Here is a 23,782-nt window from a genome sequence, read left to right on the forward strand (position 1 = left end):
CTAACTTTTATATATTCATTTTAGGTACATTTAAACAGCACGTAATATTGTATTTAATACTAAATACATAAATAAGTATAAATATTCTAATATTCTTATTGCATTTTCTATTTAATATTTCGATACTTTCTGAACATTTCATCCTTTGCTTTTGAATATTGTGTTTTATTTTATAGTGATTTTTAAGAGTATGATATGAAGAAAAATATGTATACATGAAAAAATTCAACGATATTTTTGTATACTTTCAGTTTGCAACCAGAGTATTTAGATGAAAACTCATCACAGAAAAGGGCTGATTGTAAAAATTAATTGTACAATAAATAATATTAACATTGTTTAAAAGTAACAGTTATATACACATATACTGTTTTCATAACTTATTGCTGCACTTTCGGGAAATTAAAATTTTTGTAACAGTATTTATAGAACAAATCATACTAATTTCATCGTTAAATAAATATGTAACAATCGTAATATATTATTAACAAATGAGAGGTATATATTAAAAATTACAAATAAAAATATAAAATTAACTGAATTTACAGAAACGACTTTTAAGTATGCGATACTTAGTTTCTGTGACAATTCAATAAACTGTTCAATGGAAATTTCATTGATCTGAGGGATGTGTAATTATTTTTAGTTTTATTACATGAGTCAAATGAAATGGGCAGTTCAATTGAGCAACTCATGGCTCTTTAGAAACTTCAATCAGCTCTTTATGATTAGTTTTACTTGGTCATAATGCTTTCACTTTAAGCTGTTTCATTCTTGGAGCTCGCTTCTTAGCGAGTCTTCGTTGTTCTTTTTCTTCCCACTTTCTTTGCTTATCAGGATCTTCTTCCTGTAGTATACGTTCTTTTTCAGCTCTACGACGCTCTTCTCTTCGCTGAGCAGCTGCTTCAGCTCTAGCAGCATGAGTTGTTTTTAAGAATGCTTCTTCTACTCTAAGTCTATTTTTATCAGTTTTACTTTTACCCTAAACAATACAAAATCAATGTAAAATAACATAGTACAGAAGATCGAAATATATATGCTTATCAAAAAGAAGTTGTATCGAACCTCTTTGGATAATTTGAAACGTCGCAATTTATCTATTAAGTAGAAGGTCAATTGTAAAAGAAGTTTTAATTTTTCTTGGCCTTCCGCATTAGTGGTACGCCCCTTAATGCTTATATTCAACCCAACAAGTAGAACCCTTTTTACTTCAGGCATTGTTAACTGGGTTGTATCCCTAAAATGAAGTAGTAAAACACATTATACGGGGTAATACATAAATGTAATTTACAGTTGGAATGTTTTTATTACTTACTCTTGTTGCTTGGGCCCACTAAATTGATCGCTAATATGTATATAATCTATGTACGGTGCGAATTTTGCAAATGCTTGTAAAACCCTTGTATCTAAAATAGCAGATGCTGCTTCGGCAATTTCAGACATTACGTAAAAGCCTGATGGAAGACCGAATTTTTCTCCTGGTCTCTTTTCTGGGCAATATACACTGATATCAGCCATATCACGTATTAAATGCATCGCAGTTCTCTTTGTGGCTACCGCTAATACAAAATTATCCGTTTCATCTTTTGCTAATTCTACGCGTATATGCGCTTGATCATTTTGAGGTCGCACAAGCTGTGCTAATACCGCGACTAAATCTTGTCTCTTAATTAATTTTAATTCAATTAACATGGAATCACATCCAACTCGCCCTGAACAATATAAACTGTAGTGAGATTGGCTTTCCTTTACCAAGCCATTTTCAGATGTATCTATAATTAAGTCTGCTGTGTCACCAACAAGAGAAAAGTTGTCGAGCAATAGCGGCTTATGCTCTGTGAGCCATATTTTTGCTATGCGAGCATTCTTAGAACGTCCTGCTATGTAATTAATGAAATATACTAATAATCCAATGACCATTAATATTTCTAAGTAAAAACTATCCCATCTGGCACGTAAATGAAGCGGTATTTTTGTGATTGTTAAAGTAGATGGTTCATTATTTTTGGGGCCTGCATTTCCTCCAGCTGCATCTAATCCTTCAAATTCTTCTTCATCTTGAAAATGATCAAATTCACTGTCCCCATCGACAATCAAAACATCTTCCTCTTCAAAATCTTCATTATTGTTTGATTCTTTAAGATCATTGATTGTATGAGATGGTTTTTCATCCTCAAAATCTTCAAATTCTGCAAATTCATTGTCTTCAGGAAGTTCTTCATGAAAATGTGCAGTGACCCATATATTTGTTGCAACTAAAATGATGTGAACTACTACTAACCACAACTTCATTTTGTCTGGAACAAAGAGGTTAATATAAAAACTATAAAAAATTAATATAGTATTGTGTTTGTAAATAATATAATTTGAGTATTATATTCTTTAATAATAATTTTCGAAATAAAATTTCTTAATAAGACATGGATTAATTAGTCTTTTTTATTATTGAAGTTTTAAATGTAAAAATCCTCTGTTTACTTATTTAATGAATAAACTAACTTTATAGAGAATTTATATTATATTCTTCCAATTTCTCGACATTGATTTCAGTTATTAATTAGACGCAATAATTTCCTTAATAAATAATACTGTCACAGCACCCTTTGGAGTAGGTGACTTGCACGCTATGAAATTAAGGACGGAACCTAACGTCATTTCCGTAATAAAAAATTCACTGTTAAAAATAGGAAACTATAATTTCTGTAATTTATTTTAAATTCAAAGTATACAATTTCCTATTTAAATATTTAAATTTAAAATTGTAATTGATAAAAGGCATCGAATTAATTTGTATACCTATTAAAAAAAGTAAATTCTTAAAATGATTAAACTCATTGAGACTTGTAAACATATTATCAAATTAATAAAGTTTATTGATAGAAAGCAGGATCATTTTTCATGAAATAAATACAACTAAATTAAAAAGAGAATCTGTCGATAAGGTAAATTCCTCTTCGGGAATATTCATAGGTTGGTTTCACTATGATCGTCTGGAATATACTTCATGGTTATTAGGGTAGAGATCGATTCAGTAAGTCCGTGGTAACGAGTGAGGGAACTTCAGTGCGCATGTTTACTGTACTGGCTTTTCGCTGTCAAAATATGATGCAGTCATTCTTGCATTCTATCATAATGTGTCGTGTACTGTCGTAGTGATTCTCTTAAGCATTAGGTTCTAATTAACGTGCAGGCTGGTAACAACTCTTCAATTAAAAGCAATCAAACAAGTGGACATAAAAAGTGCGCGTGTTGACAGTGAAAATCGTACAAACAATGGATCAATACCTTGCGGTGGAGGGTAACATGCGAATACGACAAAAAATCATCATTCCTTTATTGTAACGCTTATCGTGTAGTACACGTTAATTGTTTGAGAGCTCGAAAAGGTAAATGTGTCTCCAGAAAAAATTAGACTCCGATACATAGAGCGTGTCGTGTAATGTTTGGTTAAAGCGGCCTTTCGTTTTTTCTTTTGGAAAAATTGACAGAGCTTATACTCGAAAAGTGTTTCAAACGAAAACTTGAGCATCATTTGTGTTAACTATAATAGTATATGTTGAATTTTAATCATTGATTTCTTTGAATATTTGAATTATTAAAAGACCAATACGATGTCCTCAAACACTGTTTCTCATCGTTATTGTTCTTTTGAAAAGTGACAGAACTATGTTTCGATCAATTCATAAGCATGTATTAAATTCTATACAATCCAATCTATGGCACATCCTACACATAAAAAGTCACTCAAGTTCAAGCAGTTACGTCAACCGGCATCTCGTTACTTCTCCATTAAGGACAGTACTTACAACATACATACATACTACATATGTACTGCTTTAAAGAAGTATTCAACTATTCAAAAAGCGCATTGTTATTCTTTCATTTCTTTATTAATTTAAGATGTCATTTTCTTTATTACCGTTACGTTTCTATCGATTCACAAGTTTACAAAGGACGGATTATTGATTTTGCGAAGCAGTTGTGCGTGTTCAGTCCATAATGTTGAGGCTCATCGTTGTGTTTCTCTCGTTGCATAGGTAAGAACCGATCGTCGACATGGATAAAGCTGACAACCAACTGAAAACCTGGAAAAAGAAAAGCATGAAGACGTGTAGTTTGACGGACGTGGTGACCCAGTGCGTCCAGGTGGTCGTGCGATGTAGACCGATGGACGAGAAGGAGGTGAGTCGTGGGTATACACGTGTGGTCGACGTGTTTCCATCGAGGGGAGTGGTCGAGATCCGTCATCCGCGGGACGATCCATCCAGCGATAACGTGAAAGTATTTACGTTCGACGCGGTTTACGACTGGAATTCCAGTCAACAGGACCTTTACGAAGAGACGGTCAGGCCATTGGTGTCCTCCGTTCTCGACGGCTTCAATGGCACTATTTTCGCGTACGGTCAGACCGGCACTGGGAAAACGTACACCATGGAGGGTTTGAAAAGCGACCACGAGAGGCGCGGCGTGATTCCGCGCTCGTTCGAGCATATATTCAACCACATAGGCAGGTCTGAGAATATGCAGTATTTGGTACGGGCCAGTTACCTTGAGATCTACCAAGAAGAGATACGCGATCTTTTGCACCCTGACCAGAGTCTAAGATTCGAATTAAAAGAGAAACCAGACACCGGTGTGTTTGTCAAGGATTTGTCGACGTCAGTTTGCAAAAGTGCCGCGGAGATTCAACAACTGATGAATACCGGCAACCAGAACAGGACGATAGGCGCAACGAATATGAACGAGCACAGCTCTCGGTCGCACGCGATATTTCTAATCACCATTGAAATGGGATCCATCGGCGATTCTGGTGGAATCAGGGTCGGTCGTTTGAACCTGGTCGATCTCGCGGGTAGCGAAAGGCAGAGCAAAACCGGCTCTTCTGGCGAGAGGCTCAAGGAAGCGAGTAAGATTAACTTAAGTTTATCGGCACTGGGCAACGTGATCTCGGCGTTAGTAGATGGGAAGACAACGCATGTGCCCTACAGGGACTCGAAACTGACGCGATTATTGCAGGATTCTTTGGGCGGTAACTCTAAGACCATCATGGTTGCTAATATCGGTCCAGCTAGTTACAATTACGATGAAACTCTGACGACCCTACGGTACGCTAATCGTGCTAAGAACATCAAGAATAAGCCGAGAATAAACGAAGATCCAAAGGATGCATTGTTGAGGCAGTATCAAGAAGAAATAGGCCGATTGAAGGAGAAGTTGGCGCAAAAGGGTACGGTACCAAGGAAAAAGAAGAGGTCAAAGAGGAAAAAAGAAGACGAAACCGGGGATTCAGAGTCTGAAACGGAAGACAGTCGCGGCGAGGATAATAATAAGATAGAGACAGACAAGAAACTTATAGCAGAGCAGTTAAAGGCTGAGAAGCAAGAAACTGAAAATCTTATAATGAGAATAAAAGACCTTGAAAGTAAAATGCTGTGCGGTGGAAAGAACATCATAGATCATACAAATGAACAGCAAAGGGCATTAGAACAGAAAGCAGCTGAGATAGCTGAACGAAAGAAGCGGGAAGTTGAAATGCAACAGAAACTTGAAGATGAAGAACTCACCATGCTAGGAGTTAAAGAAACCTACACAAACCTGCAACAGGAAGTTGATGTAAAATCCAGGAAACTGAGGAAATGTTTCACCAAATTACAGGTCCTTAAACAAGAACTTGAAGACGTAACTAACGATTTTAACAGGGACAGAAGAGATCTAGAGCAGACTCAGCACGAATTAATGAAGGAATTGAAACTTAAGTATCTTATAATAGAGAATTTTATTCCCGAAGAGGAGAAGAATAAAATCTTGTCGAGGATTCATCTGGACGAAGAAGAAGACTGCTGGATAGTCAAAGACCCAGAGCCATCCAGCATAGAATTTATAAAAAGACCTACATCGGTTGCCGGGGCACGAAGACCAGTTTCAGAATACGCGCGAATCGCCCTGGCCATGGGAAAGGGCTGTCGCTATGCGGGTGAGAATATATTAAATCTAGACCTGGACATGCCAGCGAGAACAACGCTAGATTATCAGGGACCCGTTATCGCGCCTACGATCCAGGCTGTCCTAGAAGAAGCGCTGCGCGACGAGGGAGATATAGATGTAGACGCGTCGAGTGCAAAACTTAGGTCTAAGTCACGTTTACAATCCGCGAAAATAAGACCTAAGAGCGTCGGAAAGATCCCGCAGATACCAGCGCCTGTTTATCCAAAGACGAGGGGTCTCGTGCCCAAATAGGAGATTCGAATACGCGTCTGTAAAGAACCATGTAAATAATGTAAGAACTACGACGACGTCAGCTTTGTTCAATTAATTTATATAGTTGTGATACGCCTCATGGTACTACGTGTATCAAAAATAGCCCAAGTCTTGATGATTCTCTCTAGTCAGTGTGCACCATGCATAATGTGTCGATTATTGTATTAATAAAAAAAAAAATGAAACGTCCTACGAATTAAGATTCCTACTTATTCTCTGAAGACTGGCATGTTTGCGTAGCTTTTAGTACTTGATAAAAGAGAAAATTAGGCGGTCCTTTTTGTTCTTCTTTTTATGCATATATTTAGATATATACTTATTGTTAATTTTATTAGTGCTAATTAACGAGTATTTTAACCCTTGAACAGTGGAATTTCGAATATGAAAATGATATAGGATACAAGATTAAATTAAGATCGAGGCTTTCCCATGGTCCGCCGTCCGAGGGTTGAGGAAACATGTTCCCTGATTGATACGCTTATAAAATTACTCTAATGCCCTTTTTTACAACTATGTTTTGTTTTATTGAAAAATTACACATAATTGTTTTTTTTTTTCTTTTGCTATCGTGTATATGTGCATATACACGTATACATATATATATATATATATATATATATATATTTTTTTTTTTTTTTGTTAAACATTAAAAGTGCTTGTAAAAATAACATCGTTACTTTCGACTTCTTTAATACGTTATCACGCGCATCTGAAACTGTTAAATTAGAAAGATGATAAACATATTATAGATGAATAAAAATTTAATTGAAATTAGTCTTACATCGATTGTAATCCAGAGCAAAGATGTTCCTTCGTTTCGATGTTCTTTTCTTATTTCTTTACTTACTTTCTTCCCGTTGACATTCAAATACACTCCGTTGTTACAAATCCATGTTCACTTAATTTTTCAACAAACTTTCAGTCTCGTCAAGAATGCGAGACCACTCGCGAATCATGAACGCATAAAAAGAAAGAATGATTTATCATGCATGAACGCGTATGAACGTGAAATCCGTCAGGAAGTTATGTGACAATGAAAATAAGCGTATTTCCAATTCTTTTTTCTTCATTTCCCATAGAAGTGATCAGGATGTCTTGTGACGGATATAACTAATAAAAATTCAGTATAACTATGTATAACGGATTGCAAGAAGTATTTACAATTGAGCGATCCTGATCATTTCTAAGCAATTCAGATTTTTGAACAAGTAACACTTTCACCAGACACTACCAGTGCCTATGGAGAAACTAATTCCAAACAGTTTCACAACTACGTAAAAGTTTGACATGCTCTTCCAAATGATTCTCAAGTTCAATGTCAGTTCAATAAAAACGTTGTTGTTGCTGCGGCACGTAATTCCCATACTGCTGCGGTGGTTGCTGTGGAGGGTAACCCGAAGAATGACTCGCGGGACCAGGATACGAGGATCCATCGTAATTCTGTTGAGCAGGATACTGATTCGATGCCATGGACGGTCCACTGTACTGACCCTGACTGCCTAGAGCACCGTAACCTTGGTAATTATAACCATTGTCCATGTAACTTTGATTACCACTGTAAATTTGTTGCGGATAACCTTGGAACTGTTGGTTGGGCATGTTTGGATAACTTAAGGGAGGTCCCTGTGGACGGGCCATAGGTGGCTGATTAGTCTGAACGTAACCTTGATTATAAAAATTCGATAGTGGAGCTGTTGATGTATTAGACATTGCAGCATCTAATGGTTTTGATACAGTTTCAGTATTTTCACCTGTTAACGATTTTGGGACATATTTGTTGGGAAGATCGCCCATTATGTTAGCTATTAGCCGTTTGGTCTCATTTAAGATGGCGTTCGGGTCGTTAGTCTTTGTCAGTTCTTTCGACCTTACCGGAGAACGTGACCTTGAACGTGAACGCGAACGCCACGACGTCGGTGAATTCGACAGGGATTTTGAAAATCCTCGGGACTTGGACTTTGCCTTTTCATTTTCACTAACATTTTTATCTGCAGCTTTGTATATATCTTCAAAAGTATAATCATCATCGTCGTCCGATAAATCTAATTTAGTTTTCTGTTTGTCCTCACTCTCGTTCTTTGTCTGCTGCTCTTCGTCATCGTCATTCGCGAACATATCAATTTTAGGTTTCCATTTATTTTCTACCTCAATTGGGTTCTGATTTCCTTTGTTTAACGAGAAAGGAGACACACTTTTGTTGGACTTAATATTAGTCTCAATGTTTTCCGGCGTTGGAGATTTTAGTTTTGGCGCAGATGCCACTATCGACGTCGTGCCCAAGTTAACGAACGTTCTTAACTTCTCTACTCGAACCGGGTCGGTCGCTTCTAATTTTTTCAAGAAATTTATTAATCCATGCTGTTCTTGAGTGCTTAGGTCTTTGAAATTCTGCAAAAGGGACTTCAATTCAGCATCAGACATACTCTCCATCCTGGAAGTCTGACGTTCAACAGTGTCTGTCGCCGTGGACGTGGCCGCTGCAGATGTTGTACTTTGAGGAAGGGAGTTATTACCACTTGCTAAACCTTTCACAAAATCTGCAGTAGTGACCGGCTTATCGGAATTCTTTGAAGCCTCAGCCATTCCAACGACAGCATTGATAAGAGTTTCTAATTCTTCTTGGGACACGTTTGACCTACCCTGTGCCACCAGAGCGGCTGCTATTTGCTGAGCAATAGCTACCTTATCTACAGTGCCAACACCAGGAACGCTAACTGGTTCAGACTTAATTGCAGGCGTAATAATTTCCACAGATCTAGGATAAATAGTTCTCGGTATGTAACTAGCCGATCTGGCAGCTTCTAATTCTCTTTTCTTCTTTTTCTCTTCTTCCATCTTTTTTTTACTCTCTGTTGCTTTGTGCAATAACTGTGCAATATTTTGTATCGCAGTCTTCGTCGGAGTTATAGCCATCTTTTCTATCATTCCCGCGAATAGCTGACCTTTCAGCTTTTCTTTCACCGTTTCGAACAGTACACTTACCTCTTCGTCGTACAATAATTCCTCGGCAGAATTAGGCTTCGCCTTTTCTGCAGCTAGTGCTCTCGAAAGAAGAGATACTATCTTGGGACCAAGAGAGCCTAGCTGACCTTCTAATGCTGTAAGTAATCGTAACAAACCAACCACTTCTAAATCTTCAGTTAACACCTCATCCGGTATAGGACTCGGAGATTTATCTTTCACTGGATACGGAGTCGCATAATGTATAGGCCTACGAGGCGGAACTCCTCGGGGATAGTAACTATTCCTGTACACGCTTCCTCTGCCGCGCATGTACGAAGAATACGCGTAATCCCGTTCCCTTACCTCATGGCGGTCATAATAATCACTTTTAATAGTTTTCGTACCAACATACTCCACTTCGTCGTCGCTGTCCACGCGATGACGACTTCTTTTTGGAGACCGGTCGCGTCTGCTTGGGATCCATTTCTCCGGTGGTTTGTCCTCCGGAAGTTCCAATCGCTTCCTAATCTCCTCTTTGCGCTGCTGTAGCTGCTCATTATGGATCTCTCGCATTCTTTTATTCCAGAATTCGATCCACTCTGGTTTGAAGTCGTGTTTACTGGGATCTTTACCTTCAGCTTGCAACTCTTTATACCGTCTGTTCCAGAATTTCTTCCATTCGTCAGGGTACGATGGATGCTTCTCTGGGTTCTTTTCGTGAAACTTTAACGCACGATCGAGGGTCTCTTCGGCACGTCTGATCTGTTCCCGGTACTTATCCCATTTATCCCGTTCCCTGAGCGGTTCCGGGGACCGGGAGCGCGAACGTGTACGCGAACGTGTTCGATCTCGCGAATATCGTGATTTGCTGCTACGATACTTGCTGCTACCTTTGTCTAGCGAACTGTCTTTACGATTACGAATCGGTGAACGTGACCTCGAACGCGATGGCGATGGCGAACTAGATATGCTCGAAAGCGACGAGAGGGATTTAGTCTCGTCGGAGGGACGTTTAGGAGATTTTTTCACGTTATCTTCGTCTTTATCTAACGGTTTACGCATATTTAACTTATCCCTCGTAAGGATACGAATCTTGAAACCCCTAAAAAAAAAAAATAAAACATGGATTCACAATCTGAATTCAAGTGATTTATTGAGAAAGGAATAGATGGGATTGTACCGCATGTATTTTCAAACATCACAAAGTAAACGAATATCTATGTATTTAAAAAATATTAAAACTTGTATTGTATGTAATATTAACTTACGATTTTGTGGTGGTTGGTTTAGTCTCAGTTTTCTTCGGTGATGATTTCTCACTTTTCTTCTCTTCACTTTTGTGCTTATCTTCTACCTTCTCATCGGCAGATTGAGAATCTTGATACAAGATTATTGAAAGATTGAATATTTAAGAAAGAAATATCTTACTTATGTTGGAAATATAAATTATACTCACCTTTCTTTGAACCACTATTACCCGTTATTTCAGCCATCTTCTCTTCAAAGTTTGTTACCCATCGCACATCGTAAACATCCATAAACGTTAATTCTGGCGTTTCCCTGCACGTAGGAAACAGCCATTCATTTTGTGGTAATGCAAATTAAATTATCATTACATTATTACCGCGCACTTCGCCGAATCACGTCCAGGGGACTTTTCGTAAAACACCCGAATTGAGATATTTAATTCGTTCAATCGAAAAAGACGTACAGGATGATCCCCTTGCTATGCTACATAAACGTGCTTCTTTTGTCTAACGTAGCAAGAAGATCAACCTGTATGGATAAAGAACGTAATATTATGACTTACCTAAAATGGTAATCCTGATAGACCCTCTTGATATATTGCATTTTATTCTTTTCGTATTGGTTTTTATCAACCAATTGAGGCTGTAATCTTCCAAATCGTTCTTCGATCTTCTTAGCCACTAACACCGATATTTCATTAGCTCCACGTTTATAATTAAGAGTACGCGGTAATTCCATAATAGCTCGCGATATTGTTGGAAAATGTCTATTTAGATAAGTTATTCTGTGATTGTAACTGGTAATATGGGCCATAACAGTACGAGGATCGCCTCGTTTATCACACAAAACACATGTATAACTGGGTTCACAAGAATCATTATCAACCAATTCTAGAAGGTATTCGAGACCAACTAGTGGAGAACTTCTGTGTCGATCCAGACTCATCTGAATCGTAGTTGTTCTAGTTATTTGGTCTTCCATGCCAGGTGGTACTGGTTCTCCAGGTGCTAGACTATCGCTAATCGCAGCCGATTGCACCGGTGGAGCTGCTTTTGGAATATCTGTTCGTTTGGACCATAATAAAACTGGATACGGCCATTCATCTAATTTCATTTTATGACGATTACACATATTATGATTTAATAATTTATGAGCTCCAAACAGAGCAATATTACATATATGACACCATATATCACCATCTTCTGTTTCAGAATACACTGGCCTGAGCGTGCCATCTTCAGCCGTGACACTACTCCTCATTAAACGTTTTCGATCATATTCTTCCTGTGAAATACAAATATCTTGTAAAATGGACAGGTAACTGTCATTCCAAGTGTATATCACAGAATGTAAAAATTTTGCATCAAAAATACATTTTTAATAATGCACAGATCAAAATAAATACGTAAATATTGTATCTTCAAAATTTGGTAAATATGACGGTATATTTCCAAGTTTTTGAGTTTTAAAAATTATTTCAGATTTCTTTTAAATATTAAACGTAAGTACAATCTAGTATACAATTTTTGCTATGCATTTACCTTATCTTGATCATCTTCGGTTAAATGAGAGGGGTTACGACCCTCTATATCAAGATCATCAAAGTTTTGCATGACTACGCCAGGTTAATGAAAAATTCTCACCACGATTTCTGAAAACACAAAAAAGCTATGATGTACAAGAAAGAGTATGATGTATGGCAAATAATGATAATATTAATAAAAGAAAATAATCGTAATATATAAAGTCAATATTACGAAAAAACAATTTTAAACTAACAAACTATCACATACCTAATTTGTTAAAATAAAATTCTAATTTTTACAATGATAAATTATTAATGATCAATAATATCCATATTGATTATATTGCAAACCAACCCTGCAGCAGCAGTTATCAAATTGTTCATCATTAATTAATATAATAAAGCTACAAATTTTAATAAACTATACTTACCCCCACAAAGCTGTACATATTATATTTAAACAATTTATGTACACACATAACATTATTTAAATGTGAAGTTTCCATAAATAATGTAATTTAACATATAGCTAAAATCTGATCATAAATTTATATTTAATACAAGACATAACAGATGTTGTAAAATATTGCTGAACAGATAGTTTCAGCAACAAAGAATACAACATCATTGACCTTTTAAATGTGTTTTAAACAATTTATGTCTATGTACTTACACCTCTGAAAAATTTAACAGATTAGATATATTCCTAATAAGATCAATGAACATTTAATCTTTGCTGTTTAACACAAAAACTAATGTATACAAATAATCAATGTTTTGCTGGATTATAAGAGTGAATCTCCAGCTACTTACCGATGAACATAAAACCTCATATTTTCAATAATGTTTCCAGGATGCACAATAGCACAAAACATTAAATAGAGTGTATCATATAAAGACACTAATATCACGCAAAGTTAAGAACTAGAATAACTTTGCGACTTAAAAGAGAAAAAAATATAGCTGCTTATGTCAAAATGAAATTGTGTTGTATTTAATACTGACACAGCTAAAGAGGGTAATACTGTCAAATTGATTGCAACAGGAGAATGAATGAGACATAAACAATATGTGTCTTTTATTAAGCAGTGCTTGCTTAAACAAATGATGTTGCTAATAACATAACAAAATTACGGAACGAACCTGTAATACACGCAACCAAAGGGTTATCGGATTGATTATAATTGCAATAACGTAAATATTACATTGGTTTCACTCGTGTTGCTAATTTTTAGCAACCAAGATTATAGACGAATGGCGATTTCTTGACTTTAAGTTAACCCTTCATTTTCTATCAATAGTTTTTATTTTTTGTCGCCATTGAATCGTAACCTCCGAAATGCTCCGAAAGTAAAAATGAAAGGTGTACAGAAAGGTGGAAAAATGAGTAGTAGGTTTCACTTACCACGTTACCAATACACGACAATCACATTCACCAGTACTTCCTGGGTGAGCTTTTAATTCATTAATTTTTTTCCTGAGAAATCCTTTCGGCGGCCATATCGAAAAAGAAATACGGGATGAATGCAAATCTGCGCATGGCTGGCCTGCATATACAGTGACTACAGATGACTACAGAGCAGTGAAGCCAGAATCGTGGAACGTGGGACTACATACATACAAAGGCAAAAGACAGGGAAATGCCTTTGTTTTCGAGGGGGTATGATTTAGGGGGACTCCGCCATCTATGTAATAACGGCGGAAACTACTCAGCAATTTACCGGCTGCAAGATGGTCTATCGATAAGCCGGCAATTTACCGACTGTAGGATGGTTGATCGATAAGCCGACAATGTACCGGATGTCGGGTAAGTTGTCGAATAGTTTAGGCCGTTACTGTATAGATGGCGCTGGGATCAATATTCAGAGATACGTGTTTAATGACGATCTTTTTAAAATACAAGTTTGTCAAACTTGTTTAACAACAAGCAAAGAAAATAAATAAAGTAAATTAAATAAACTCCGGAAAGAAATTAGTATACCGCCACGTACATGAAGCTAGCCGGATGGAATAATAAAATATGATTATTTTTAATTTTCCTTAGTGTATTTTGTTTGTAAATCAATTGTGATTGATTGTGAGTCTATTTTTAACGTTTGTGACAAATTAGTTCTTTTGTAATTAGCAATTTTATTTCAATCATGATGTGAGCCGAAAGTTTTTAGTAATTTTTCATAATACACAGATTTTGTGATAACTGATAACTGTAATTGATTGGAAATCGTCTGTGAATTACAAATATATCATTTTCATTGTATTCATTGTTTCTTAATTATTTACAAGTTCGTTTTATAATAAATAATTGTAGTGCGCATGCGTTACAGATCCGGTCGTACCCATCACTACATCGAACAAGCGAGTTTCACCATTTGTTCGTTTTTCGTTCTTATATTTCGCTAGATTCGGTCAAACCCATCACTATCCCGAACAAGTAAGTTTCACGATTTGTTTGTTTTTCGTTCTTATATTTCGCTAGATTCGGTCAAACCCATCACTATCCCGAACAAGTGAGTTTCACGATTTGTTCGTTTTTCGTTCTTATATTTCGCTAGATTCGGTCAAACCCATCACTATTCCGAACAAGTGAGTTTCACGATTTGTTCGTTTTTCGTTCTTATATTTCGCTACTTGCTTTGGGGTCCTTGAAACCCCGGTGATTTAAATTGTGTGCAGCATTACCGGTACCTTGGGGTTCCTGGTACCCCGGATGCCAAAATGTCGGTATGGAAACGGTGTTACAGGGGCATTGGGGTTCCTGACACCCCAATATGATATCATGTCGGTGTGCAGAGATAGTTATTGGCGCTTTGGGGTCCTTGACACCCCGGTGATTTAAAATTGTGTGCAGCATTACCGGTACCTTGGGGTTCCTGGTACCCCGGATGCCAAAATGTCGGTATGGAAACGGTGTTACAGGGGCATTGGGGTTTCTGACACCCCAATATGATATCATGTCGGTGTGCAGAGATAGTTATTGGCGCTTTGGGGTCCTTGACACCCCGGTGATTTAAAATTGTATGCAGCATTACCGGTACCTTGGGGTTCCTGGTACCCCGGATGCCAAAATGTCGGTATGGAAACGGTGTTACAGGGGCATTGGGGTTCCTGACACCCCAATATGATATCATGTCGGTATGCAGAGATAGTTATTGGTGCTTTGGGGTCCCTGGTACCCCGGATGCCAAAATGTCGGTATGGAAACGGTGTTACAGGTGCATTGGGGTTCCTGACACCCCAATATGATATCATGTCGGTATAAAGAGATAGTTGATGGTGCTTCGGGGTCCCTGGTACCCCGGGTGCTATATTATTGGTATGTAAAGATATCCACCGGCGTTTGGGGGTTCTTAATACCCCAAAATGTTATCAGGTCCGTATGAAGAGGGCACAACCAGTATAATTTTTTTCCAGAGTTTATTTAATTTACTTCATTTATTTCTTTTTGTTTATTAAATAAGCTCATCGAAGGGGAATAACATTTATGATTATATCCCTCTTCTGGGTCTCAACCGAGGACCCTATTTATTTTACTTTTACCAGTTATTTATATAATTTTATCCCACATTATAGGCCAAGGCCATCTTAGTATCCCTTACATCCCTGCATTCCTTACATTCTTACTTAATTCGTACTTAAGTACCCCTTTTTTTTTTTTTTTTTTTTTTTAACGTGGTGGAAATCTTCAGAAAGACACCTTCAGCCCCCCTGGGGAGGGGCCGGAGGTAGTGTGGGATTTTTACCCACTAAAACCACCACGGTGGCCTGCACTAGGGCGGTAGGGAGGGTCCTTTGACCCTTCGCCATGTGCCAAACACCGCCGACATCGGGGGCCACACCCGATGTCGGCACTCCTCTGGCAGCGTGCAGTGGAGACCGGGGCCCCAGCCCTCGTTTCGTTACATCTCTGCATCCCTTACACCCCTACATTCTTTTCATCCCTACCTTCCTAACATCTCTTCATCCCTTAAAACCCTACATTATTATCACTCCTCCATTCTTTTCATCCCTACACTCTTTTCATCCCTACATTCCTTTTATCCCTACATTCCTTACATCTCTTCATCCCTTACATCCCTACATTCTTTTTATCCCTACATTCTATTCATGCCAAGTTTCCTTACACCTCTGCATTCCTTATAATAAATATATTACAAAGACTGCTTCGAGTAAAGGTAAGTAAAGGTAAGTAAATTTCGCGAAAATTTGAAAAAACAGCGCCCCCTAGCGGCAAAAATGTGAACTAAAATTTCGATGTCGAATCAGCGCCATCTGGTTTCGGAAAAAGGAACTAAACCAAGCACCATTTTTGGCCCTCTGGCGGCAAAAATGTGAACTAAAATTTCGATGTTGAATCAGCGCCATCTGGTTTTGGAAAAAAGAACTAAACCAGGCACCATTTTTGGCCCTCTGGCGGCAAAAATGTGAACTAAAATTTTGATGTCGAATCAGCGCCATCTGGTTTTGGAAAAAGGAACTAAACCAGGCACCATTTTTGGCCCTCTGGCGGCAAAAATGTGAACTAAAATTTCGATGTCGAATCAGCGCCATCTGGTTTTGGAAAAAGGAACTAAACCTTGCTCAATTTCTGGCCCTCTGGCGGCAAAAATGTGAACTAAAATGTCAAGATTGAACCAGCGCCATCTGGTGGCGAAAAAAGGAACTAAATTTGTATAAAATCACAGACCTTATAGCCGCAAAAATTTCAGGGAGGTACTGGGATGTATGGAATGCAGGAATATAAGTGATGCAAGGATGTAAAGGATACAGGCATGTAAGGGATGCAAGGATGTAAGGGATGTTGGGATATAAAGAAGGCAGGAATGTAAGGAATGCAGAGATGTAAGGGATGTAGAGATGTGAGGAATGCAGGGATGTAAGGGATGCAGAGATGTAAAGGATGAAGAGATGTGAGGAATGTAGGGATGAAAAGAATGTAGGGATGTAAGGGATGAAGAGATGAAAAGAATGCAGAGATGTAAAGAACGAAGACATGTAAGGAGTGTCGGAATGTAAGGGATAAAGAGATGTAAGGAATGTAGGAATGATTATTATTCCTTCCGACTAGGTTCATGCAGGTCTGCACGCCGACCTAAAATCATCTTGTGGTGTTAGGGACCCCCAGTACGGGTGGTACTATGTATACCGACATTATGGCCGTAGATCATAATGAGATAAGTTTATTGGCTCAGGGGAAATCTGACTGACTGAGTTCAATTCGCGTATACACGATGCGACAAATTGGAATTAAAATTACAGAAAAGACAAAGTGAAATTCTTGAATTTGTATTAATAAAACTTTATTTAATATCGATATACATTGGGCTTTAAGTGTTACATGCACACATATTTATTTATTTATTTATTTAATTATTTATAATTAATTATTTACAAGGGTCACATTTTCGCATAATTAATTAAAATAGAATTATTACAATAAACTATAAAGTGAATCAAACAACAATAAATCGGACATTAAGCATCCGTGGTTCTTTCCTCGCGAAATTGCGTGCACGAGGTGGCGAGTTCGATGGCAAGTTCTCCATTACGATTGAGCTGACTACTTACATTTCGCGCACGTTCCTCGTGGATGCTTTTCTATACACACATAATGGTAGTCGTTTTTACCTTTGTCAGGTATGGCACTTGACGCTTTCATTCATTCGCGTTCGTTGAACGCGTGTAAATATTTTTCTAAATCAAACGCATGTTCAGTTTTCCGAGTGACGCCTGAAAAATTCGTGTTTCTCTCTAGATGGTACTTACAATTAAGGCGACTTCTGGTCCTTTTGATGGATCTTCTGGATCCTCAGATCGTGTAATAGATATCGGAAGTCGTTGAAAACCTAACCTTGAATGACCTGCTTTTTTATTCTAGGCCATTATCATTACATTTAAAATGATATTACTAGATAATTGTCTAATCATCACATAGTGTTAGTTCGTTGGATAAATGCAAACGCTGATAGGTCATACGTCTCAACGATTCCTCGACCATCTCACGATCATTGAAATTCGATATTTTGTCCAAAAATAACGATATCATTTTTTAAATAAATGGTTAAAGCGATTAGAAGTCATTGTCCCATCCTGATACATCGTCAGGAGGTGGTGGGTCGGAATCTGGAGGATACTCGTCGAAGTTCGCTGTGTCAGTAGCATTTTGGACTCGTGGCATGATTGGGGGTTCTAGAGTCCTCGCTCTTAGACCTTCCCAGTTGAAGCCATCGAACCATCTATGCAAATGAAAATAAATATTAATAAAATACTTATTTATTTTAATTTAAATATGTGGTTTATGTATTTAAGGCGCATACTTATGCTTTTGTATTTCGCTAATTCCGCCTTTTTGGTAACCAAGACGTTCTGCTGCATTGTCCCTTAAAATAAAATAAATAAATAAATAAATAAATAAAATATTATTTTTACTGGGGCGATTATATGGAAACTAAATATTTTCGTCTAGATTATCAATTATTTGTCTTATTAGAAATTTCAATTATTTATAAACTAAGAGTGATTAATCTTTTAATTTTATTATTACCTGCAGAGTTTTTTTATTAACGCGGTTGCATTTCGCGTGATGGATCTTGGGAATTCAATGGCGTCAATTCCTTTTAGAATAATATTGTAAGTTTTCATTGGATCACCTCCAGTGAAGGGTGGCGTCCCCGTCAAAAGTTCAAACATAAGAACACCTAGAGACCAATAATCAGCGCTAATATCGTGTCCTTTATTTAAAATAATTTCCGGTGCAACGTATTCCGGTGTTCCACAGAAAGTCCATGTTTTTCTTCCATGATCCAAACGTTTGGCAAAACCGAAATCGACTAACTTAACGTATCTGAAAAAACATATCAGTGTTCAATGTTAAATCTACTTGATTTCTCTTCTTTTTAAATTAATTCAAACAATGAACAGAAGAAAATAGGCGTAGCCTTACATTAACGAATTATAATTAGAAAACAAAGAATAATAATAATGTATGGAGCATGCTAAACTACAATAATACTTTTGCAATTGCTGAATCTCATGAAAAGAGATACTTACACAACTGTATTTTAAGAAGCATACCAAACAAATGTGTTAGCATGTTGATTTAAAATATAGTATTAATAAGATACGATGTATGTACACGTAAGTATAATAAGTGAATTCATTCATTATTAGTTTAAATCCATTAAGAATTCTCTTACCCTTGGCTATCCAATAACAGATTTTCCGGTTTGAGATCCCTATAAATGATGTTCCTTGAATGAAGATAATCGAATGCTTCTACAACACAGGCGGTATAAAATCTCGTCGTGCTATCATCAAAATGTCCTTTGTCCCTGAGGACGGTCCATAATTCGCCACCAAGGCAAGCTTCCATCAGCATGTAGAGATACTTCCGGTCTTTGAAGGTCTTGAACAGTTTCACGATGAAGTCACAATCAGCCTCGCCCATGATTCTCTTTTCAGACATGATATGCTGTTGCTGTCGCGTTTCTACAATCTGAGCCTTCTTCATCTGTTTAAGGGCGAAGGATCTCGAGTTGTCACCCGCTATTTGAACTAATTCGACTCTTCCGAACCCACCCACGCCTAGGGTGGCCAGAGGTCGAAGATCTTGCAGCCTTAAGTCTCTAAATTCCTCGTTCAACCTGTGTTAAGAAATTATTTCAAGAGTGAATTTTGGAAGTTTAAAACTTTTTGGGAATCTTAGGATATTACATTCTTATTGTTAGTCAAAATTTTCCATATCTCAAACTCCATCATTTGATATTCAACAACTTCGCGTAATAATGCAAGGAAGGAAAGTATTTTCTTATTCATATTAAAGCATTTATCCTCTCAGAAAAAGCAACACGTTAACCTAAGTGCCGAATCATCATCGCAGTGTAAGTACCGTAACACGAGACTTACTCTGAGACAGCATATACGCTCTATTCTCCCATCCTAGTGGTAAGCGTGAAACATAACACACATGAGGATTTAATAAACGATTCGTGCACGGTTACGGTCGCGTATAATTAACGTTGATGAGAGTTAACGTGGTTATTAGTAATCACGCTGTTACCAGCGCAACAGAATTATCATTTTTCGAATTAAAGCAGTCGCTCACCTTCGACGCTCGACGAGTTCGTCTTTGTATCTCGTACGAATTTCGTCCAGGGATGAGATTAATTGATTGAAAGTTTCACGGTCTATCACCAGGCAACTCACTCCTTCAGGATCGTCGGCGATTATATTGGCCGTCCTTAGATCATCTCTGCAAAAATAATTTAATTATGCTGCTCGTTCATCAAATTTTATTTTATTTTATTTCCTATCTAAGTGTCATAAGAAAAATTCTATTGCATGCCTGGAATATATTTTGAAATATAAATATTTTCCCTATTAGCAGTAAAAAGGTTGAAGTAAACTGTGGATTATTATTAAATTAAATGATAGTTGATGAAATCTTACCCTTGGAGTGCTTTTTCACCAAAGAAGTCACCTTTTCCTAACGTCCTGATATACTTTTCTTCGGGAGTATCGGGTTGCTTTATCGTCACGCGGACTTGTCCTCTGCTGATTATGAAAAATGTGTCTCCTCTTGCTCCTTGTCTGATTATATAATCGCCATTGTTGTAGAAAGTCTATAAAATCATTTACACGTACCATTCTTGTCCGTATCATTAAATAAAAATAAAGGAAAAATAGATCAGGTTTTAAAAAGGAATACAAACAGGGGATCATTTTATTATCTTTCCCTTTAATGTTAAATTATTAGAATCTGAAAATTTACCTCTTCCAGAACGTCAGAAATTTTTATCAGAGTCTCTTCGGGTAAATTTTTGAAGATTGGAACACTGAAACAAAAAATTTATAATCATTGTAATATTTATGGAATTTTATTATTTTTTTTTAATTGAAGAAAGATTTGCAGCGACAAAAGTTTATTTATTCTGACACAGTTCAATTGAGATTTATTCGTTTTGATCATGATTAATGGGTTTCGTTTCATCGTGCTCCACGAAGAAGGCGTAAGAAAATAGGAATTGTTAACGAGAAGCTGGCAGAGCCATTCATTTCCTCTATTATTTATACAGCTGGCATTTTCAGCAAGCACAAACTATCTGTCAGTTTAATCGTTGGTTCATTGTTTTCACTGGGTACTATTTCTCTCTTGTTGTTCCCTTATTAAAGACATAATTAAATTTCATTTAGATTGATCAAATTAAAAAATGTAATATCGAAATTTGAAGTGTACCTAATTTAAAAAAAAGGAAGAAATTATTTCCATTTATTCCATGCAGTTGTATGTTGAAAATATTCAACTGCTATTAACTGCTATTGAAAAAAAAGAAAAATCTTTTTACCTCTTCAAGAAGTCCGTGTACTCGGCCTGCCTCGAGAGGCCAGTCCTCATCATAATTGTTTGGAAGCATTGCCGGTCGATGGCCCATAGTTGGCAATCGGTAGCAGCTGTTATCGTTGCTGTTCTTTTGCAGTTATAGAGAATTGCTAGCTCGCCTAATACCTTTCCCGGTGCCAGAGTACTCAAATATTTGTCATCGCGCGATACCTCCACTTTACCCTCTGCAAATATAATTTAGCAATTATTATAGTAGTAACGGTAGTGCTGGAATCATGAACGATCAAACACATTAAAATGAATGAAATTCTTTTTCTTTATTTACATCAGTAATACTTTGAAAGATAATGATACGAAAATCTGCATTAAAGTTAGCACTTTGGAAACGTGGAGGCTGAGATCGTCGTCACGAGGGTAAAGACCGTTCACATACTCGACCATTTCATAATTTATATGAATATTAACCTGTTTCCTATTTCTTGTTAAACTTGTTTCTTATTATACATATAGATATGCGTCAAGAACGTATTTTTCTATTGAAGGACCACTGACATTTCGACTGTAACCAATTAGGTCGATACGGTTCTATCTAATGTCGTGAACAGTTTTAACTGTGGCGTGACATTTATCAGATCTTTATGGAAAGGTTACTCCAGACGATAGGATTTTTCTTCTTTTATTATGTATGTAAGCTCATAACACAAAGCTCTTACTTACTTTTTTAAAATATTTCTGAATACCTACTTTTAAATTAGAAACAGATTTTTTAATCACGTATCAGTACTTGGGTTGTACTTCATGTACTTACATCTAAGCAACTGCTAGATATATCTTAGGCTCAAAAAAGAAAGAAAAAGGAAAGACGTTTAATTAGCATATGCAAGTGAAAAAGTAAAATCTTGTAAATTTCGCAAAAGGCAAGGGGCAGATTGTAAATCTACGAGCGCAAGGCCCTAGCTATTGTGCGTAATGCAATAGTGTAACGCAATACGCTAATACTTGAATAAGAACTTATTCATTTACATGAGTTGCTCCACGGTATCTTGTAATCAAGGTTCTCCCCTTTATTGCTAATTTGCAATGCGACTCGCAATCTCATCTAAATTTAAATCGAAATATCGCTCGCGGCCGAACGCGATGCTAACTTTAGCTGCATGCTAAATAAACAGCTGTATTCCTGTTTATCTTTACAAACGATATGAAAATTTCTTGAATTTCACAAAATCATGCAATTTCAATTTACAGCTAACTGTACATACCTACATGAAAATATACAACTGAAAATAATGGATTCCAGTAAAATTTGACTGAAATTGAAAATGATGGCAGGGCAATGGAACCTTGTCCTTTGTAACGTTTCTCGCAATAGTTACATATTTATAACTTTCTCCAAAAAATTTTTATCCAATTTTTATTTAACTTTCATCTAGGCTTGAACGTTTAACCTTCAGGTGCATACGGGCTTTCGTTTTCTCCGTTACTGCTTGCTTCATTGTGGGAACCAACTTGAAGCGGAAACAGAAAGTCTTCATAGCTACCAACATTCTGCTAACGTTAATTTATTTGAAGAAAATAAATGTGTCTGACCCCTTGGAGAAGTGTTCAAGATTTAGGTGGGGTAGATTAGGTAGGGTACCATTTTCTTCCTTACCGCCTATCTCTAATATGACCCAAATTTATTCCAACAGAGAATTTATCAGTTCTTCGGCAGAAAAATGATAGAATGCTAGCCATGTTGAAGAATCGCATCGGTTTGAAACCGGTTCGTAAAGTCTCTTTTGTACGACTTGTTCTTGACAGGATACGTAGTACATAAGTATACGCGAGGAAGTGAAAGCAACACGTTCACGGGACAATACAACCGTGGACTATTCCCTTCTCTTACGATTAATCCTCTACTAAAATATCCACGTACTAACGAATCATCGATATTCAAGCGGGAAAAATAGGAACATGGTATTTCATCTTACGATCTTGAACCAATTTCAGGTTTCAAAAGGTTTTGATAGACCCGGGGATCCAGAAATCTTAATCCGTTCCCTACCTTCAGGGGGTAGTAGCTGAAGTAATTCTGAACAACTTTTTCCTTTACCAAAATGCACGTTAAGACTTAGTTTTTCTATTATTAAAATGTGGGATATTTATTATTATGTCTGAATGCAACTTGTTATTTCGATAATAGCTACATACATTAAGCAAGGAACTATAAATTGCAAAGTAATTTTCACCGGAACTTTCTATGACACAGGGATCCATACCCGAGCGTAGAAAGTGCAGGGAGAGTAAGTACACTCGCGATCAAATCAGGCTTTCCCAAGAAACACGGTGATGCCCCGTCTAAGGGTTAATATTTACTTTGTTTTTCGCCAAAATAAAGATTCTGAGAATTCCTCTTTCCCCTATGGAAACCTGATTTGATCGTAAGTGTACATCGAAGAAAATCTAAGAATCGATTAACAAACGGATACGTT

At 37.0% G+C, this 23,782-nt stretch overlaps 3 protein-coding genes and 1 long non-coding RNA gene across 7 annotated transcripts in view; 1 reads left to right on the plus strand and 3 right to left on the minus strand.

Moving 5' to 3' along the window:
- Positions 1–18: 18 nt before the first annotated feature.
- LOC117603174 (PAT complex subunit CCDC47-like) lies at positions 19–11,152 on the minus strand. Of its 2 annotated transcripts, none has more exons than XM_034322051.2 (4): positions 11,012–11,152; positions 1,316–2,297; positions 1,066–1,237; positions 19–982 (listed from the first exon to the last, which is right to left on the minus strand). In XM_034322051.2, exons 2-4 carry the CDS (start codon positions 2,290–2,292, stop codon positions 743–745), a joined length of 1,389 nt encoding a protein of 462 aa, XP_034177942.1. In that variant the 5' UTR covers positions 2,293–2,297; positions 11,012–11,152; the 3' UTR covers positions 19–742. The 2 variants fall into 2 exon arrangements, with proteins under 2 accessions (XP_034177942.1, XP_034177939.1); XM_034322048.2 differs by lacking the exon at positions 11,012–11,152 and adding an exon at positions 2,500–2,657 and having other exon boundaries at positions 20–982.
- Positions 3,249–10,602, plus strand: Klp68D (kinesin-like protein 68D). Its single transcript, XM_034322064.2, has 2 exons — positions 3,249–3,386; positions 4,038–10,602. The coding sequence occupies exon 2, from the start codon at positions 4,057–4,059 to the stop codon at positions 6,235–6,237; it is 2,181 nt and encodes a 726-aa protein (XP_034177955.1). The 5' UTR covers positions 3,249–3,386; positions 4,038–4,056; the 3' UTR covers positions 6,238–10,602.
- Positions 3,384–13,521, minus strand: LOC143305234 (uncharacterized). Its single transcript, XR_013062116.1, has 3 exons — positions 13,380–13,521; positions 11,991–12,100; positions 3,384–4,085 (listed from the first exon to the last, which is right to left on the minus strand). It is a non-coding gene; the product is annotated as an uncharacterized LOC143305234 (long non-coding RNA).
- Positions 13,522–17,737: 4,216 nt separating this feature from the next.
- Positions 17,738–23,782, minus strand: part of for (cGMP-dependent protein kinase for) — a 34,845-nt gene continuing 28,800 nt past the window's right edge. For all 3 annotated transcript variants that reach the window (XM_034322113.2, XM_034322114.2, XM_034322115.2), the window contains 8 exons: positions 21,316–21,535; positions 20,742–20,805; positions 20,420–20,592; positions 20,076–20,222; positions 19,168–19,614; positions 18,516–18,815; positions 18,289–18,351; positions 17,738–18,207 (listed from right to left, as the gene is read on the minus strand). In XM_034322113.2, the coding sequence (XP_034178004.2) occupies positions 18,042–18,207; positions 18,289–18,351; positions 18,516–18,815; positions 19,168–19,614; positions 20,076–20,222; positions 20,420–20,592; positions 20,742–20,805; positions 21,316–21,535 (1,580 nt within the window). In that variant the 3' untranslated portion in view covers positions 17,738–18,041. The remainder of the gene's footprint in view (positions 18,208–18,288; positions 18,352–18,515; positions 18,816–19,167; positions 19,615–20,075; positions 20,223–20,419; positions 20,593–20,741; positions 20,806–21,315; positions 21,536–23,782) is intronic.

This window comes from Osmia lignaria, chromosome 4 (assembly GCF_051020975.1).
Source record: "Osmia lignaria lignaria isolate PbOS001 chromosome 4, iyOsmLign1, whole genome shotgun sequence".
Lineage (NCBI taxonomy): Eukaryota > Metazoa > Arthropoda > Insecta > Hymenoptera > Megachilidae > Osmia > Osmia lignaria.